The sequence below is a fragment of the Molossus molossus genome, unplaced genomic scaffold (assembly GCF_014108415.1).
Source record: "Molossus molossus isolate mMolMol1 unplaced genomic scaffold, mMolMol1.p scaffold_m16_p_2, whole genome shotgun sequence".
Classification (NCBI taxonomy): domain Eukaryota; kingdom Metazoa; phylum Chordata; class Mammalia; order Chiroptera; family Molossidae; genus Molossus; species Molossus molossus.
This window is the reverse complement of record NW_023425355.1, coordinates 12,324,225-12,345,891: the sequence shown is the minus strand read 5'-3', so window position 1 is coordinate 12,345,891 and position 21,667 is coordinate 12,324,225. Positions and strand designations below refer to the sequence as shown.

Sequence of the window (21,667 nt, the reverse complement as noted above, 5' to 3'; positions counted from 1 at the left end):
GTCTAGTTAACCATTATTTGTGGTATAATTTGGAAATCTCAGGTGCATGTTTTCTTGTTCTATTTTATACTTTAAAAAGAGTAAGAAGCAGACTTGACATATTTTTCTTTTAACCTAATTGAGTGTTATTATGGGCACATACTTATTTAACTTGGAATGCTATTCCCAGGTTAGCACCCATTGTTTATTGACATTCATTCATCAAAGGTAAACTATTGTACACCAGAACTCTTCTAGGCACCATGGAAAAATAGGCAGCTCTCCTAAAAACTTACAATTTAGCATGGTAATTTTTTTTTAATGTGCTGCAGTTAACAGTAAATGGATATAATATATCAGAGGGTTTTGAGGTAATATGTGTGGTGTAAAGCATCATAAGTTCTCAAAAACGGTTCCTTCCTATATCTCTCTACAATTTAGTTTAATGCCTATACTTTCCATCTGTGTTTGATTATAGTGGACATATGGGAAAATGTAGTCTTATATGGTCAAATTTTTGTATAAACAACATATGTTTCAATGTTTAAAATACATTTTGAAACACTTAAATAAATTTCATAGAAAACAGATGGATGTTTTTACCTTTTAGACTATGTACATTTTCAAGGAGCATGGTTAGATTTGAAATGTCTTTAAATAGAAGAATGTTTTCACTTATACTGTTTTTACTTTTCTTTTTGAATTACATATAACCTTCCACCCCCAATGTGTGTGCAGAACAAATAATAGTAAACTATTACCTACCATAGACATTGATAGAAAGCTGGTGGAAACCTTGAAATTGAATTGCATGCTTTTATTTTATGTAAGGAAAATGAGGATGGATATGGGAATGGCTTGCCAGTCAGTGACTAGAGGCCAGATCTCTTTATTACGTCTAACATTATTTCCGTTTCTGCTTCAGCAGTGTATGCCTTATCAAAAAAATTAACTTGTACAATTCTTAAAATACAGATAACCCCAACCCACACCTACTAAGTCACAATTTGGAGGGAAGGATGTGGGATTCTGTATACTTTATTTCTAATAATCCTTATGATCAGATACATTTGGAAAATACTTCATTATACTATGTTATTATTGCTAAATATTTTATCTGGTTCTTTCCCTTCATAATACTTGGTTAAATTTTGTAACAATTTCTTGTCTATTTGCTTATTGGCTACACCTCTACTAGACTGTAAGTTTAAGTTCCATGTGGACATATATCATATCTGCTTTTTCACTACTGTATTACCAGCACTAGAACAGTGTTTGGTACATAGTTGATATTCAGTAATATTTGGGGAATTCATTAATTTTTAACAGAAAGATGTGTCCTCTATGTGTAGCGTATATAGAATACAAATATATCATAATATTCCTTTAAAATAGCAATACTTTGGAATATTTTTTTATACTGTCTTAATAGAAATATACTTAGAAGCTTACAGAGCCTGAAAGTACTGATTTTGCTAGCCATTATACTTGTGCTGTCAATACATAAATGTTCTGGTTGAACTAAAGAGACACCTCTCCAAACAGGACATACAAATGGCCAAGAGACATATGAAAAAATGCTCAATGTCACTAATCATCAGAGAGATGCAAATAAAAACAACAATGAGGTATCACTTCACACCTGTCAGAATGGCCGCCATCAACAAATCATCAAACAACAAGTGTTGGCGAGGGTGTGGAGAAAAGGGGACTCTAGTACATTGCTGGTGGGAATGCAGACTGGTGCAGCCACTATGGAAAACACTATGGTGTTACCTCAAAAAATTAAAAATTGAACTTCCATTTGACCCAGTGATCCCACTTCTAGAAATATACCCTAAGAAGCCTGAAACACCAATCAGAAAGAATATATGTACCCCTATGTTCATAGCAGCACTATTTATAATAGCTAAGATCTAGAAACAGCCCAAATGTCCATCAGTAGATAAATGGATAACAAAGCTGTGGTACCTATACACAATGGAGTACTATGCAGCTGTAAGAAAGAAAGATCTCTTATCCTTTGAGACGACATGGAGGGACCTGGAGAGTATTATCCTAAGTTAAACAAGCCAAGCAGAAAAAGACAAATATCACATGATCTCACTTATTTCTGGAATATAATGCACTAAACAAACTGATGAACAAAATAAGCCCAGGGTCATAGAAGTAGGGTACAGACTGAAAATCCTCAAAAGAGGGGGTGGGATGGAGGGAAGAGATAAACCACAGAACTTATATGCATGTATGCATAATCAATGGACATGGACAACAAAGCTGGGGATGGGGATGGGGAGGACAGGGAGGAGGGTGTCAATGGGGGAAAAATGAGAAACATCTGTAATAAAAATAACTTAATAATAAAAAAGAACTAAAAAAATATTTAAAAAAAGAAAAGATACATTATTATTCTATAGATTTATGACTATTCTGGAGGGAGATGGATTTATTCAGTAAACTAGTGATTTGGAAACCAGTTCCCTCATTTTGCAGTTTTCTCAGATAAGGAATCTGAGGCACTAAGTGATACAATAATTTTCATATAAAATGGTTGATAACAGCAAATTTGAAGAATGGGGATATTTAATTTGAAGCAGAGAAAAATAAGACTCTGTGTATAATTAATAGGTGGAATCTAAAAGAGGGTTTTGGGGATGAGGTGGAACCAGAGTGAAGAACTAGAACCAATGCCTAGAATTAATAAGACAATAGACATTGATTCAGTTTAAGAAAGATCATTTTAGGGGGAAATTTTTATCCAAAAGCTCAACTGGGGAACTTCACAAAGTAGTATGTTCCATATTGCTGAAGTTTTCATGTAAAGATAATAGCCATCCATCTAAAATATTGATAAGACTTTTATATTTAATGGAAGGTTAGATTAGTTGGTGTTAACATTACTTCCATCTTCTATGATTCTTTGAAAATATTTTTAAAAATTAGCTTTGTGTTTTTTTTAAATTTATCTTTATTGTTGAAAGTATTACAGATGTTCCTCCCCTTTTCCCCTATTGACACCCCATCCCCTGCCTTCATCGCACTGCTGTCTGTGTCCATTGGTTATGCATATATGCACAGAACTTCTTTGGTTTATCTCTTCCCACCCCCACTTCATCCATTGTGTTTATATATTGAATCATTTACCAGTGCCTCACAGTTCTGAGGATTATCAAAAACAAACAAACAAACAAAAAAACTATTTTATTGTTTTCTCATTACATTTATTGTATTTCTTAATGAATTTATTGAGGTAATATTGGTTAATCAAACCATACAGGTTTCAAGTGCACAAATAAAACATCATCTGCATATTGCCTCATGTGCTCATTGCCCAAAGTAAAGCTTCTTTCCATCCCTATTTATCCCCCTTTTGCCTACTTCCATCTCCTTTCACACACACCCTTTCCCTCTGGCTATCACCATGCTCTAGTCTATGTCTATGTGACATATATATTAATCCATTTACCAAAGTTCACCCAGTCCCCAAACTGCCTCCACTTTGAATGGTGTCAGTCTGTTCTATGTATGTATGCTTCTGTTTCTATTTTATTTGTTAAATTATTTTGTTAATTAGATTTCACACGTAAGTAAGATAACATGATATTTGTCTTTCTCTGATGGGTTTATTTCACTTAGTATAACAATTTTCAGGTCCATCCAGGCTTTCCCAAAAGGTAAGATTTCCATTGTGTAAATGTACCACAGCTTTTTTTTTTATCCACTCATCTACTGATGGGCAGTTGGGCTGTTTCCACATCTTGGCTATTGTAAATAATGCTGCAGTGAACACAGGGGTGCATATATTCAATCAAATTAGTTTCTCAAGTTTCTTCAGATATATTCCCAGAAGTGCAAACACTGAGTTATAAGGCAGTTCCATTTTTAATTTTTTGAGGAAACTCCATATTGCTTTCCACAGTGGCTGCACCAGTCTGCATTCCCATCAACAGTGCATGAGGGTTCCCTTTTCTCCACATCCTCACCAGCACTTATTGTTTGTTGATTTATTGATGGTAGCCATTCTGACAGGCATGAGGTGGCACCTCATTGTGCTTTTAATTTTCATCTCTCTGATGATTAGTGATATTGACCATCTTTTCATATAGCTATTGGCCATCTGAGTGTCCTCTTTGGAGAAGTGTTTATTCAGGTCCTTTGCCCATTTTTTACTTGGGTTGTTTCTCTTTTTGGTTTTACGATGTTTAAGTTCTTTTTTTTTTTTTAAAGTTTCACGAAGGTAGTATATTTCAGCTGTTCTTGAGAGTTTTTTTTTTAATTTATTTTTTAAATTTTATTTTTGTTACACATGTTTCTCCTTTTTACCCCATTGGCACCCTCCTCCCCATCCCCCCCGCCCCATCGCTGGGTTTGTTGTCCATGTCCATTGGTCATGCATACATGTATATAAGTTCTGTGGTTTATCTCTTCCCACCCCCTCCTCCCCCTCTTCTGAGGGTTGTCAGTCTGTACCCTACTTCCATGTTTCCGGGTCTACCATATTCCTCTGACTGTTATGTTCATTATATTCTGTATATAAGTGAGATCATGTGGTATTTGTCTTTTTCTGCGTGGCTTGTTTCACTTAGGATAATACTTTCCAAGTCCCTCCATGTCGTCTCAAAGGATAAGAGATCTTTCTTTCTTACAGCTTCATAGTACTCCATTGTGTATATGTACCACTGCTTTTTTATTCATTCATCTACTGAAGGACACTTGGGCTGTTTCCAGATCCTAGCTGTTGTAAATAGTGCTGCTATGAACATGGGGGTACCTATATTCTTCCTGATTGGTGTTTCAGGCTTCTTAGGGTATATTCCTAGAAGTGGGATCACTGGGTCAAATGGAAGTTCAATTTTTAATTTTTTGAGGTAACGCCATATTGTTTTTCAAAGTTCTTTTTATATTTTGGAAATTAACCCCCTATTATTGGATTATTGGCAAATATCTTCTCCCATTCAGTGGATTCCTTTTTCATTTTGTTGATGGTTTCTTTTGCTGTGCAAGGCCATTTTAGTTTAACGTAGTCCTGTTTGTTTATTTTTTATTTTATTCATTTCCCTTGTTTAAGGAGTCACATGGACAAGAATATTGTTAGGAGATCCAGGCTGGTGTGACTCAGTGGTTGAGCTTCGACCCATGCACCAAAAGGTCAGAGATTCGATTCCTGGTCAGGGCACATGTCCGGCTGTGGGCCAAATCCCTAGTGAGGGGCATGGAGGAGGTGGCCCATCGATGTTCTCTCTCATAGATGTTTCTATCTCTCTCTTCCTCTCCATTCCTCTCCCTAAAATCAACAAAGGAAAAAGAAAAAGAAAAAATACTGCTAGGAGAGATGTCTGCAATTTAACTGAGTAGGTGTTTTTCTAGAATTTTTATGGTTCTGTGACTTATATTTAAGTCTTTTATCCATTTTGAGTTTATTCTTGTGTACGGTATGTATTGGTGGTCTAGTTTCACTGTTCTTTTGCATGTACTTGTCCAATTTTCCCTACACCATTTATTGAATAAACTGTCTTTACTCCTTTGTATGGTCTTGCCTCCTTCATCAAATATTAATTGACCATAAAGGCATGGGTTGTTTTCTGGGATCTCTGTTCTACTCCATTGATCTACATGTCTGTTCTTATGCAAGTACTATGCTGTTTTATTTACAATGACCTTGTAGTATAATTTGATATCAGGTATTGTGATACCTCTAAGTTTGTTCTTCTTTCTTAAGGTTGCTGAGGATCTTCATGTTCTTTTGTGGTTCCATATACATTTTTGGAATATTTTTTCTAGTTCTATGAAATATGGCATTGGTATCTTGATAGGAATTGTGTTGAATCTATAGATAGTTTAGGGTAGTATGGAGATTTTTCTTTTTTAATCCTCACCCGAGGATATGTTTATTGATTTTAGAGAGAGAAGAATGGAGAGAGGGAGACAGAGAGAGAGAGAGAGAGAGAGATGTAAGAGAGAAACATTGGTCAGTTGCCTCCCATATGTGTACTGATCGGGAATTGAACCCACAACCTTTTGATGTATGGGACAACGCTCCAACCAACTGAGCCTCCTGGCCATGGTGGGTAGTATGGAGAGTTTAATGTTATTAATTCTTCCAATTTATAAATGTGGTATGTGCTTCCACTTATTTGTATCTTCCTCAATATATTTTTTTCTATAATTTTCTGAGTATAGGTATTTTAGTCCTGCTAGGCAATAAAATTTCACATAATCACAATGTTCACATTACATATTACTTTACCTTAATCATTTTACATTTTATAGTCATACATTTCTCTCAAGAAGGATATAAAAATGTTGAAGGTAAATAGAACCTGGTTTCTGCTTTTTTATTCTCTTTTCTCATCCCAGACTTTTATGACAAAAAGGAAATAAGAAACACCCTAAGGAAACTAGTATCTTTCTCCTCTGCCTGCACCTTCATTTTCACAAGGATCAGTAACTAGGATTAGTATAAAAGAGAAGCTTCTGCCTTTGGAATTTGATAAGCATCAGTAGTCAACGATAAGAAATAATGTACATTATAATTTAATGAAGCTGTAATAAGAAATTGCAGTTTTTAATTTTTCTGATTCCCAGCATTCTCAATAAGACCATGTAATGGGAAATTGAAAATGAAACTATACTTTTTAAACTAGTATTTGCCCTATGGGAGAAATTAGTAAGGATTGGAAATCAAATATATATATATATACACACACACACACACACACATTTTTTTTTTCTTTTACTGGGTAATTTTCACTTGGCAGTTTTCTCAAAACAAACCACGTGTTTCAGGTTTCACATTTAGCTAAATACATCCAAGGTACTACATGTCCTTCTTTTGAAGGGAAAATGCCCCCCAATAGATACAAAGAAGAATTAGTCTGGACTAACTGAATAATTTTTCTGTTTTGCTCTGCAATATTTTTGAAAAATCTTACCAAGTGTAAAGTAAACTTCATTTATGTTTTTTTTAAAACTTACATTACAGTATACATAAGATTGCTTTATATTTATGGGATCTTGTTGTATAGAAGACATTCTACTTGATATATAAATAAAGGTTATGCCACAATCAAATTTAGAGCAGAAATTGTGAAATATTATTGGATGGCGTTCTACACTAAAGAGAATACACAGGTTTTAATAATTGTTCATGCAAAAAATAAAAAGAGCCCTGGACAATTTGACTCAGTGGTTAGAGTGTTGGCCCACGGACCAGAGAGTCTTGGGTTCGATTCCCACTAAGGGCACATAGCTCGGTTGCAGTTTGTCCCCTGTCCTGCTTGGGGTCGTGTGGGTGGCAACCACCTGATGTATCTCTCTTGCATCGATGTTTCTCTCTCTCTTCCCCCCTCTCTCCCACCCGCTCTATCTGAAGATAGATGCAAAAATGTCCTTGGGTGAGGATAAAAAAAAAAAAAGAACTCTTCTTGCACTTTGTAGATTGGCATGGCAAAGTTATAACACTTACAAATTGAAGTTATATCAAATGAGTTTTTTGAAAATTACATGAGAAACTTCAGAATAAAACTGGACTGCTGCTTCCAAAAAGCTGGAGTAGACCTAATTTTCCTGTTACTTTCCACTAAGTAAAACTAAAATCCCTTTACATTATCTATAAAATGAACTTAAGAAGAATGTCAAGGTTGGAAATAAGTCACATCTATTAGGGAATACAGGACCTAAGAAATGATATAGTAGTGTAATTTTTTCAGTTTTCTTTTTGCCCTGTATACCCCAGATTGGATATTAGAGAAGCTAGCAACCCAGGGACATAAATAGGTGCAAACAAACAAAGAAAAAGATAGAAGGAAAGTCAATTCTCTCTTGCCAGAGAACCAGGAAATGGGCATATCAGCAAAAATATTTCTATAAGAGATGTCTGAGATTTTACTGCCTAAATTTTCTTCTAGAATTTTTATGTTTTTGTGACTTACATTTAAGTCATTTACCTAATTTGAGTTTATTTTTGTGTATCATGTAAGTTGGTGATCTAGTTTCATTTTTTTGCATGTACCTGCCCAATTTTCCCAGCACAACTTCTTGAGGAGACTGTCTTTATTCCATTATATGTTCTTGCCTCTTTTGTCAAATATTAACTGAACATATATGCATGGGTTTATGTCTAGGCTCTCTGTTCTGTTGCATTGATTTATATGTCTGTTCTTATGCCAGTACCAGGCTGTTTCTTTATAGTGACCTTGTAGTATTGTTTGATATCAACACTCAACCACTGAGCCACATCAGCCAGGAGGGTACTATGGATATTTTAATGGAGTTAATTCCTCCAGTCCATGAACATGGCCTATGCTTCCACTTATTTGTGTCTTCATCTGTTTCTTTCTTCAATGTCCTATAGTGTTTTTAGTATAAGACTTGTACCTCCTTGGTTAAATTTATTAAATTTACCTCCTTTATTAAACTTATTCCTAGGTCCCTTATTTTTTTTTATTGCTATAGTAAATGAGATTGTATTGTTCATTTCTCTTTCTGATAGTTCCTCATTGGTATATAGAAATGCTACCAATTTCTTGATATTAATTTTGTATCCTTCTACTTTGCCAAATTAATTTCTTAGATCTAAAAGTTATTTGGGGGAGTCTTTAGGGTTTTATATGTACAATATCATGTCATCTACAAATGACAGTTTTACTCGCTTCTTTCTGATTTGGATGTCTTTTATTTATTGTCTGATTGCTGCGGCTAGGAATTTCAGCACTATGTTGAATAAGAGTGGTGAAAGCAAACATCCCTGTCTTCTTCCTAAATTAAGGGAAACATTTTTAGTTTTTGCCCATTGAGTATGATTCTGGCTGTAGGTTTGTAATATGAAGCCTTTATTACATTGAGGTGTGTTCCCTCTCTTCTTACTTTACTGAGAAATTGTATCATAAATGAGTGCTGGATTTTATCAAATCCCTTTTTTGCATGTATTGATATGCAGAAAAATCATGTGATTTTTATCTTTCATCTTGTTTATGTGGTATATCATATTTATTGATTTGCAGATGTTGTACCAGCTTTACATCCCAGAAATAAATCACACTTGATCATGGTGTATGTTCTATTCAATGTATTGCTGGATTGGGTTTGCTAAAATAATTAAAGATTTTAGCATCTATGTTCATCAGGGATATCAGCCTATAATTTTCTTTCTTTTTTTAATAAGCATTTTTTTAAAATCTTTATTGTTGGATGTAAAATATATTACAGATGTGCACATTTTTCCCCCATTGACCCCCTCCTCCCCACTCCCGCCCCCCTCCCGCCTTTTCCCACACTATTGTCTGTGTCCATTGGTTATGCATACAAGTTCTTTGGTTTATTTCTTCCCACCCCCCCAACCCCTTTCCCTTTGAGGTTTGTCAGTCTAGCAATGAATTTGTGCTTCTTAAGCCCTTCACCTTTTTCACACATTCCCCCAACCCCCCTCCCATCTGGCAACCAACAAAATGTTCTCTGTATCTATGAGAATGTTTCTGTTCTACCTGTTCATTTTGTTTGTAGATTCCATTGTTGATAGATATGTATTCATTGCCATTTTGTTTGTTCATACATTTTATCTTTTTCTTCAAAAAGACCCTTCATCATTTCATATAATAACGGTTTGGTGGTGATGAACTCCTTCAACTTTTTCTTCTCTGGGAAAGTCTTTATATGGCCATCGATTCTAAATGACAGCTTTGCAGGATAGAGTAATCTTGGTTGTAGGTTCTTGGTTTTCATCACTCTGAATATTTCTTGCCACTCCCTTCTGGCCTGCAAAGTTTCTTTTGAGAAATCAGCTGACAGCCTAATGGGAACTCCCTGGTAGGTAACTAGCTGCCTTTCTCTTGCTGCTTTTAAGATTCTCTCTTTGTCTTGAACCTTTTGCATTTTGATGATGATGTGTCTTGGTGTGGGTCTCTTGGGGTTCATCTTGTTTGGGACTCTCTGTGCTTCCTGGACTTGTATGTCTGTTTCCTTCACCAAGTTAGGAAATTTTTCTGCCATTATTGTTTCAATCAGGTTTTCGAATTCTTGTTCTCACTCTTCTCCTTCTGGCACCCCCAAGATGCAAATGATGGCACGCTTGAAGTTGTCCCACAGGCTCCTTACACTATCCTCATTTTTTTGGATTCTTTTTTCTTTTTGCTGTTCTGATTGGGCATTTTTTGCTTCCTTATATTCCAAATCGATGGTTTGCTCCTTGGATTTACATACTCTATTATTGAAGCTGTGTAAGTTATTCTTTATTTCAGTTAATGCCTCCTTCAATTCTAACTGTGCATCCATGATTTCTAACTGGTCCTTTTTTATGCTCTTGAGGCCCTCCCTAAGTTCACTGAGGTTCTCACTAAGTTCATTGAGCATCCTTATAAGCAGTATTTTGAACTCAGCATCTGTTAGGTTGCTTATCTCCATTTCGCTTAGTTCTTTTATTGGGGTTTTGTTCTGTTCTTTCATTTGGGACCTGTTTCTTTGTCTCCTCATTTTGGCTGCCTCCCTGTGTTTGTTTCAGTGTATTACTTATCGAGAGGTATGGGGCTAGCTGAGACCAGATGCTGCTCATTTGAAAGAATTTAGGATAAGCCTGAAGCAGGATCCAAGACAGGCCAATCCTATGGTTAAGCAAGTGGCAACAGCTTGGGTGGGCTTGAAAGTTGGGTGGGGCGGGGCCTCAGGGAGTCAGCAGGGTGGGGCTACCAGTGTGAGCCAGGTTGCTGGAGTCCCAGATATGGCGACTGTCTGCCGCCCCAGGGAAGGGCTCACCAAAGGAACAAAGGCCTCTGACAGCACGTTTGTCCCAGAGAAAGCCCCCTCTCCAGCCCTCGCTCCAGTGCCAAACAGCTCAGTTCTTCCCTGTATATCTCTGGTGCCTCTCGAGCTGCCTCCTCTTCTGCTCTGATCTTTATAATTTTCTTCCTTCAGCACAATTTGGGTTTTGATTGTTGTTTTTTTTCCAGTTTCCATAAGTGTAAAGTTAGATTACTTAGTTTATTCTTGTTTCCTGTGATAGGCTTGTAATTCCATGAATTTCCTACTTAGGTCTGCTTTTGTTGTGTCACATAGATTTGACGTAGTTGTGTTCTTGTTTTCATTTGTTTCAAGGAAACTTGATGTCTTCTTTGATCTCATTTTTAACTCATTCATTGTTTAGTAACATGTTATTTAGCCTCCATGACTTTGTCAGTTTTTCAATTTTTTCTTGTTGTTGATTTCTAGTTTCATACAATTATGGACCGAGAAGATGTTTGATATGACTTAAATTTTATTAAATTTATTGACATTTTATGTCTTAACATGTGGTCTATCCTAGAAAATATTCCATGTGCACTTAAAAAGAATGTATATACTACTGCTTTGGGGTGAGATGCTATTAAGATATCAATTAAAACCATCTGATCTTTTTTGTCATTTAAGGCCACTGAGTCCTTGTTGATTGTATGTCCCAAAGATCTATCCATTGTTGCCAATGGGGTGTTAAATCCCTGACTATGACTCTATTTAATTGTCAGTCTCTCCCTTTATGTTTATCATGATTTGCTTTATTTATTTTGGTTCACCTATGTTGTGTGCATAAATGTTTACCAGGGTTATAACCTCTTGTTGGATTGCTCCTTTTATCATTATATAGTGTTCTTCTTGTCTCTTTGCTTTAAAGTCTATTTTGTCAGATATAAGTATTGCTACCCCACCTTTTTTTCATTTCCATTTGCATCAAATCTATTTTTTCATCCCTTTATTTTTCATCTCTGTGTATCTTTCATTCTGAGGTGGGTCTTTTGTAGACAACATATTTATGAGTCTTGATTTAAAGCAGACCCTTAACATTTCTTGGAATACTGGATTGGTGATAACAAACTCATTTAACTTTTTCTTCCCTGGGAATCTCTTTATGTCCCCTTCAATTTTAAATGCTAGAGTTACTGGATAATGTAGTCTTGGTTGTGGGTCCTTACTTTTTTTATTAATTAATTTATTTTTTATTAATTAATTTTTGTTACAGATGTTTCTTCTTTTTCCCCCACTGATTCCCCCTCCCCCTCCCTCCCTGCCCTTTCCCCAGTTTGTTGTCCATGTCCACTGTTCATGCACACATGCATATAAGTTCTGTGGTTTATCTCTCCCCCACCACCTCCTCTTCTGGGGATTGTCAGTCTGTACCCCACTTCCACGTCTCTGGGACTACCCCATTCCTCAGACTGTTATGTTCATTATATTCCACAAATAAGTGAGATCATAGGATACTTGTCTTTCTCTGTTTGGCTTGTTTCACGTAGGATGATACTTTCCAGGTCCCTCCATGTAGTCTCAAAGGATAAGAGTTCTTTCTTTCTTACACCTGCGTAGTACTCCATTGTGTATATGTACCACTGCTTTTTTATCCATTCGTCTACTGATGGACACTTGGGCTGTTTCCAGATCTTAGCTATTGTAAATAGTACTGCTACAAACATGAGGGTACATATATTCTTTCTGATTGGTGTTTCAGGCTTCTTAGGGTATATTCCTAGAAGTGGGGTCACTGGGTCAAGTGGCAGTTCAATTTTTAATTTTTTGAGGTAACACCATATTGTTTTCCATAGCCGCTCCACCAGTCTGCATACCCACCAGCAGTGTACTAGAGTCCCCTTTTCTCCACACCCTCGCCAACACTTGTTGTTTGATGATTTGTTGATGGCGGCCATTCTGACAGGTGTGAGGTGATACCTCATTGTTGTTTTAATTTGCATCTCTCTGATGATTAGTGATGATGAGCATTTCTTCATATGTCTTTTAGCCATTTGTATGTCCTGTTTGGAGAGGTGTCTATTTAGTTCCTCTGCCCATTTTTTAATTGGGTTCTTTGTCTTCCTTTTGTGGAGTTGTATGAGCACTCTATGTATATTGGAAATTAACCCCTTATCTGATATACCATTGGCAATTATGCTCTCCCATACAGTGGGTAGCCTTTCTGTTTTGATGATTATATCCTTCGCTGTGCAGAAGCTTTTGAGTTTGATGTAGTCCCATGTGTTAATTTTCTCCTTTGTTTCTATTACCTTAGGTGATGTATCAGTGAAAATTCTGCTGCGTATGATGTCTGAAACTTTGTTGCCTACAGTTTCTTCTAGGATTTTTATGGATGCACGAGTCACATTTAAGTCTTTTATCCATTTTGAGTTTATTCTTGTGTAGGGTGTAAGTTGATGGTCTAGTTTCATTTTTCTGCATGTAGGTGTCCAATTTTCCCAGCACCATTTATTAAGGAGGCTGTCCTTACTCTACTGTATGTTCTTGCCACCTTTGTCAAATATTAATTGAGCATATTTCCTTGGGCCCATTTCTGGTTTCTCTGTTCTGTTCCATTGATCTATCTGCCTGTTCTTGTGCCAGTACCAGGCCCTTTTACAGTGGCTTTATAGTATAACCTGAAATCTGGTAATGTGATCCCTCCGACTTTGTTCTTCCTTTTCAAGATTGCTGTGGCTATTCTAAGTCTTTTTTGGTTCCATATGAGCTTTTGAAGTACTTGTTCTAAATCTGTGAAGTATGCCATTGGTATTTTGATGAGGATTGCATTGAATCTATAGATTGCTTTGGGTAGTATGGACATTTTAATGATGTTAATTCTCCCAATCCATGAACAGGGTATGTGCTTCCACTTTTTTATATCTTCCTCTATTTCTTTTTTCAATGACCTGTAGTTTTCTGCAAATAGGTCCTTTATTTCTTTGGTTAAGTTTATTCCTAGGTATCTTAATTTTTTTGCCACAATGGTAAATGGGATTGTTTTCTTAGTTTCTCTTTCTGTGAGTTCATCATTGGTATATAAGAATGCCATCGATTTCTTGACGTTAATTTTGTATTCTGCTACTTTGCCAAATTCATTTATTAAGTCTAGTAAATTTTTGATGGAGTCTTTGGGGTTTTCTATGTATAGTATCATGTCATCTGCAAATAAAGACAGTTTCACTTCCTCCTTTCCGATTTGGATTCCTTTTATTTTTCCTTTCTGTCTGATTGCTGTGGCTAAGACTTCCAGTACTATGTTAAATAAGAGTGGCGAAAGTGGGCATCCTTGCCTTGTTCCTGTTCTTAAGGGAAATGCTTTTAGTTTTTGCCCATTGAGTATGATCTTGGCTGTAGGTCTTTCATATATGGCCTTTATTATGTCTAGATATGATCCCTCTATTCTGTGGGTCCTTGCTTTTCTATCACTGTGGATATTTCATGCCAATCCTAAGACTAGAAATGCTTCTGTTGCTAATCAGCTGACAGCTTTATGGGAGCTGCCTTGTAGGTAATTAACTGCTTTTGTCTTGCTGCTTTAAGATTGTGTCTTTGTATTTAACCTTTGCAAATTTCATTATGATGTGTCTTGGTGTGAGCCTCTTGGGGACTCTGCCCTTCCTGGACTTGTATGTCTTTTTTCTTCACCAAGTTAGGGAAGTTTTTTTGTTTTTTGTTTTGGTACATGCCCCTAGTGGGAAACGAACCCAGAACTCTCTGATCTGCAGGCCGATGCTCCAACCGCTTAGCCAAACTGGCCAGGGCTTTTAAAAATTTTATTATTTATTTATTTTATTATTATTATTTCATTTTTTAGTTAATTTATTTTTGTTACAGATATTTCTCCTTTTTTCTCCACTGATTCCCCCCTCTCCGCCCTATCCCTAGCTTTGTTGTCCATGTCCATTGCTCATGCATGCATGCATATAAGTTCTGTGGTTTATCTCTCCCCCTGACCCCCTCTTCTAGGAATTGTCAGTCTGTACCCCACTTCACGTCTCTGGGACTACCCCATCCCTCAGACTGTTATGTTCATTATATTCCACAAATAAGTGAGATCATAGGATACTTGTCTTTCTTTGTTTGGCTTGTTTCGCTTAGGATACTTTCCTGGTCCCTCCATGGATAAGAGATCTTTCTTTCTTACAGGTGCATAATACTCCGTTATGTATATGTACCACAGCTTTTTTATCCATTTATCTACTGATGGACATTTGGGCTGTTTCCAGATCTTAGCTTTTGTAAATAGTGCTGCTTTAGGTCATTATTTCTTCAAATAGGTTCTCAATCCCTTCCTATCTTTCTCCTTTGGTATCCCTATAATGAGGATATTCTTACACTTATGTTCCCTTAAACTATCCTCATTCTTTTTTTTTCCTTTTTTCCCCCCTGTTCTGATTGGGTGTTTTTTATTTACCGTGTCTTCTAAATTGCTGATTCAATCCTCTTCTTCATCCAACCTACTTTTTATTCCTTTCAGTGTATTATTGATGTCATATATGCTATTCTTCATTTCTGATTGGTTTGTATTCATGTTTTCTTTTACATTTTTCATGCTGTTGGAGTTCCTACTAAGTCTCTTGTAATTCCTTGAGCATCCTTATAAACATTACTTTGAACTCTATATCTGATGTATCGTTTACCTCCATATCATTTAGCTCTTTTTCTGGATGTTACTTCTGTGTTTTTGTTTGTTTCTTTTTTTCCATTGGGGGCCTGTATCTTTATCTTCTGATTTTGGCTGTCTCTTTCTATATATTAGATAGATCTGCTATGACTCTCAATCTTTGTGGGGTAGCCTTATGTAGTAGGTGTCCTGTGGAACCCAGTAGTGCAGTCTTTTTGATCTCCTGAGCTGCATACTCTCTGAATGTCCCTTGTGAGGGTTATGTGGACCCCCCTGTTGTAATATGGTCTTGATTGCTGTTGATCTATTCATGTGTGGGATCGACCCTTAGGCTGGCTGCTTGTAAGTGTCATCCCCAAACACAACATGCAAATTGCTGTTCAGGTGCTGATAAAAGAAGATAAAAGTATAAGATAAGAAAAAAGAAAGGGAAAAGTAAAAAGATAATTAGAAAAGCAATAATAGTAGGAAAATGATGAAAAAGAATAAAATAAATATAAAAGAAGAATAAGAGAAGATAAAAAGGAAAAAAGAATAAGAGAAAAGAAAATGAATAAAGGAAATAAGCAAAAGGGTAAAGAAAGAAAAAATAAATAGAAAATAAAATACAAAAAATAATAAGGAAAAAAGTGGAATTCACCTTAGCAGATTTTAGTGCCTGCTGCAACCTCCCTTTGATATGCTGTTTATAAAGTTTTTGGATCCCGCTCTAATGTTGTCTGAAGCTGTTTACGTAGTGTGTTGGTTCTGGGCCTCTTGGGAGGGACTCTGGTGCAGGTCAATGTCAGACGCTGTCTGTGCCTGGCTCTTGGCAACCTGTTTGAAGCTACAAGTGATCCACAGTTTATGGTTGACTCTCTTGGGCTTGGTTGCACATAGGAAGGGCCAAACTGTGCTTCAGTCCTGGCTTTTACCAGAACCAATCCTGGGGGTGTTTCAGCAAATATCCCAAGGCACCCTGGAATCTGCCTCCACCTCTCTCTTCCTGCTGCCTGTCTGTTAAGCTCAGCCATTGAAAAATCTCTGGCAGAATTAGGTGGATGGGCCTTGTGGATCTCCCCTGAGGGGGAGGTGCCATTCTAATTATATTAAATTTAAATGGTCTAAAGTTAGTAATTTAATAACAGATTAACAAACTGGGGTTTAAAAAATGGCCCCAGTCTATACTATCTATAAAAAATTAAAATATAATCATATATGTAGATTAAAATTAAAAGGATAGAATATACATTCAAACATGAATCAAAAAGAAAGCAGCAGTGGATATATTAGTATTAGATGAATGAATGTCTAACAGAAAGGTGTACTCTCTATGTATAGCATACACAGATATAAATATAATAATTTACATTTATTTAAACAAAAAGAAGTTTGAAATATGGTTGCATATTAGTATTATATTCTACCACAAAGTAGACTTCAAATCAAAGAAAATTAGAAAGACAAATAAAAAGTCATTATATATGATAAAAGGGTCGATCCTCCAAGGAGACATTGCAATCTTAAATGTGTATACAAATAACAGAGCTGCAAAATATGTGAAGCAACAACTGATAAAACTGAAAAGTTAGTAAAATCCCAAATTATATTTGAAGATTTAATCACTCCTTTCTGAATAAGTAATAGAGTTATTACATGGAAAATCATCAGTGATATAGAACTAAAAAATATGCTTGATCATGGAACAGAATAGAAAGCCCAGAAATAATCCCATGCATACACTGTCATCTGATCTTTGACAAGGGTGCCAAGAATATACAATGGGAAAAGGATACTCTCTTCAATAAATTTGTTGGAATAACAGAATATCCATATGGAAAAGGGCAAAATTGGACCCTTATCTCATACTATATGTAAAAATCAACTCAGAATTAATTAAATACTTAAGCATAAGACATGAAACCACATAACCCCTAGAAGAAAAGATAGAGCCAAAGATTCTGGACATTAGCCTTGGCAATGATTTCTTGGATATGACAACAAAAGTACAGGCAACAAAAACAAATATAAACAAGTGAGGTTAAGTATAACTAAGAACCTCTGCACAGCAAAGAAAATAATCAACACAATTAAAAGGCAACCTACAGAATGGGAGAAAATATTTGCAAACTATTCATCTAATAAAGGGTTAATATTCAAACAATATAAGAAAATCCTTTACTTAAAAAAAAAACAAACTAATTCGTTCATTCATAATCTGATTTAAAATGCACAGAGGAACTGATCAGAATTTTCTCCAATGAAGACATGTAAATGTCTGACAAGTATATGAAAAGGTTCTCAGTATTACTGATCATGAATAAAATGCAAATCAACACCATATTGAGATATTATATCACACCTGTTAGGATGACTTTTATCAATAAAATAATAGATAACAAACATTGAAAAGAATATTTAATTAAACTTAATAGGAATAGAAATTGGTACAGCTACTATAGAAAACTATATGGAGGTTCCTCAAAAACTAAATATAGAACTACCATATATTTATCCAGAAATCCTGGCTATGAGTATATAAAGAAGACAAAATCATTATCTTTTAAAAATATGTTTTTATTTAAATATATTTTAAAATATGATTTCTTGAGAGAGAAGAAGGGAGAGGGAGATAGAAACATGGATGTGAGAGAGAAACTTTGTTGATTGGTTGCCTTCTGTACGTGCCCCAACCAAGGATCAAACCTGAAACCTGGATATGTGCCCTGACTGGGAATCAAACCCATCATCCTTCGATGCATCCTTCGATAATGCTCCAATCAATTGAGCCACACCATCCAGGGTGAAATTTTAAAATGTTGATCTACAGAAGACCTTCTTAAGATAATGAAAACACAAACCACAAACTGTGAGAAAAATATTTGCAACACACATATCAGATAAAGGATTTATCTAAAATGTACAAAGAACTCTTTGAAACCCAACAATTTTAAAAAGCCATTTAATTCAAAATGAACAAAGATCTTAAAAGACACCTCATCAGAGAGTATATACAGATGACAAATATATGAAAAGATGCTCAAGTTCATATGTCATCAGGGAACTGTAAATTAAAACAACATTGAAATAACACTATACACCTATTATAATGATCAAAATCCAAAACACTGACAACACCAGATGCTGGTGAGGGTATGGGGCAACAGGAACTCTATTCAGTGCTGGTGGAAATACAAAATGGTACAGACACTTTGGAGGACATTTTGGAAGTTTCTTAGAAAATCAAAAATACTTTTTTTTATCCTCACCCGAGGACATTTTTCCATTTTTTTTCAGGTAGAGTGGGAGGGAGAGAGAGGAAGAGAGAGAGAGAAACATCGACGTGAAAGGGACACATTGAGTGGCTGCCACCCGCACGACCAACCAGGGCCGGGGACAAACTGCAACCAAGGTACGTGCCTTTAGTGGGAACTGATCCTGGGCCTCTCTGGACCGCAGGCGGATGGTCTAACTGCTGAGCCAAACCAGCCAGGGCGAAAAAAAATACTTGTAACATATGATCCAGTCATTGCACTGCTTGGTATTTACTGAAATTAGCTGAAAACTTTTTTCCACACAAAATCCTGAACACACATGATTATAGCAAGTTTTTTCATAGTTGGAAAAAAATAGAAGCAACCAAGATACCCTTCAACTGATGAATAGATAAACAAACTGTGGTACATCTAGACAATGGAATAGTATTCAGGAGTAAAAAGAAATGAGTTATCAAGTCATGAAACTATATGGAGGAACCTTAAATGCATATTGCTAAGTGAAAGAAGTCTACCTGAAAATTATATACTGTATAATTTCAAATACATGACTTTCTGGAAAAGGCAAAAATCTAGAGAGATAGCAAAATGATTGGTGGTTTCCTGGGACTTGGGAGGGAGGGAGAGAAGGATGAACAATGGAGTACAGGGGATTTTTCAGGCAGTGAAACTACTGTTCTGTTTTATACTGTAATGGGAGATACACGTCATTGTATATTTGCCAAAACCTATACAATGGACAACATAAAGAGTGAACCCTAATACAAACTCTGGACTTTATTTAGTACTCTATCAGTATTAACTCATCAACTGTAACAAGTACAACACATAAATTTTAGAAAGATGTTAAAAACAGAAAATTGGCTTGCAGATGAAGGCATATGGCCACTCTGTTTTTCGCCCATCTTTTTTTTATAAAACTAAAACTGGTAAAAAATAAAGTCTATTTTTTTTTTAATTAATGGATTCAAGGTAGGGATTGGGGGGTGGGTGGGTGGATGGGGTCAAAAGTAATAAGAAAAGAGAGAAAATAATAATTCAATGAAAAAGTAAGTGGGTTCATTGAAAATGCTAGTGAACTTAACATCTAACAAGACTTGCAAATAAAAATAAATGAGAGAAAAAACAAATTGCTATTATCAGTAAGCTAAAATAATAAAAAAAAATTAAAAAGAACTGACTATCCAAATGCTAGCAAAAATGCCAATAAACTGGATTTGTCGTACGTTGTTGGTAAGAATGTGAAATGGTAAAACTGCTCTGGAAACAAATTTGCAGTTTAGTTTAGTTATAAAGCTAACGTATAACTACTATATGACCCTGCAATTGCATTCTTGGACACTTATCCTAAAGAAATGAAAACCTATATCTGCGTAAAATCCTGTACATGACTATTCATAGAAGCTTAATATGTAATAAATAAAAATTGTGAACATCTTGTATCCTTCACAGAGTGAGTAGCTAAACAATCATTGAAAAATAAAAACAGGAAAAAAGTGGTACATAAGCCTGGCCAGTGTGGCTCAGTGGTTGAACATCGACCCATGCACCAAGAGGTCGCCGATTCGATTCCCAATCAGGGCACATATGCAGGTTGTGGGCCAAATCCCCAGTGGAGGGTGTGCAGGAGGCGGCAGTCGATGTTCTCTCTCATCAATGTTTCTAACTCTCTCTCCCTCTTCTTTCCTCTCTCTCTAAAATCAATTAAAAATTTAAAATAATACATAAGTATTATGGAATACTTAGCAATAAAAAAGGAATGAACTTTTGGTACATGCAACTTTAATAAATCTTCAGGAAATTATGATGAGTGAAAAAAGACAATTTCAAAAAGTCATATGCTATATGACTCTTTATATAACATTATCAAAATTACACAGATTAATGTTTGCAGGTGTTGGAAATGGTGGGAAGGAGGGGAAGAAGGACGGTGTGATAAAGGAACATGGAAGTGTATACACATATTTTATAATATGTTTCCTGTTTTTTTTTATTGTGATAAAATTATGTAAAATGTTAATTGGAGGAACTAAATGAAGGAGAACTATCTTTGCAACTTCCTGTGACTTTAAACTTACTTTAATATAAAAAGTTTTAAAAATGATTCTAAATCCAATCAAATAAAAATTTAGAATATTTGAAATTACCCAGGTAACCATCATGGAACCCACAAAGTTAATGGAAGGCACATTTTTACCTACAAAGAGCAAGATTCAAAATGGGAGATAAATTATAATTATAGCTGTATGTCTGGTGCCTTTAGCAAAATAAATAATTCATGTTCTTTTTGAAAGATTTGGTGAATTATTTTCTACAGAAAAAAACAAAACAAAAACAAAATGAAATAGCATTCTATGATGAACTTCATGTTTCTTAAAAGTCTGAATATTTAAATAAATATCATCTTTCTGCTAATAAGATATATACAAATGAAAACAATTATTTTATTTTTAATTTATTGAGTAATAATAAGATTTCATTATTCTAGGTAACTATTTATTCTTTTTAATCATCTTTTATGCAGCATCCATTCATTATTTTAATGGCCAGAACTGCTAAAGTTTCTGTGTTTATAAAGCTTCCTCTTGTATTTCTCTTATAAAGACTTGGATTGGGAATCGAAGAAGGAAATATCGTTTAATGGGGATTGAAGTTCCACCTCCAAGGGGAGGCCCTGCTGATTTTTCTGAACAGCCAGAGTCTGGTTCTTTGTCTGCACTCACAACAGGAGAGGAAGTTGGTCCTGAAGTAGAAGAGGATAATGACAGAAATGATGAAGTATCCGTCTGTTTATCTGAAGGAAGCTCTCAAGGTATTTTATATGCTGCACCTCCTAATAATAGCTTTTGTTAATTTGCATTTTTACTTGCTCTTCAGCTTACTGGACTTCATATATAAAGTCCTCAAATCATTTGGTCAAACATTTGCTTTTTCCTTTATTGATTTTAGAGAGAGAGGAAGGGAGATGGAGAGAGAGAGATAGAAACATCAATAAGAGAGAACATTGATTGGCCACCTCCTGCATGCCCCCCACTAGGGATCGGGCCCACAACCTGGG

At 35.6% G+C, this 21,667-nt stretch overlaps 1 protein-coding gene across 2 annotated transcripts in view; it reads left to right on the top strand.

Moving 5' to 3' along the window:
• Positions 1-21,667, top strand: part of HDX (highly divergent homeobox) — a 158,942-nt gene that overhangs the window by 116,030 nt on the left and 21,245 nt on the right. For both annotated transcript variants that reach the window (XM_036271429.1, XM_036271428.1), the window contains exon 6: positions 21,214-21,421. In XM_036271429.1, coding sequence (XP_036127322.1) covers positions 21,214-21,421 — 208 coding nt within the window. The remainder of the gene's footprint in view (positions 1-21,213; positions 21,422-21,667) is intronic.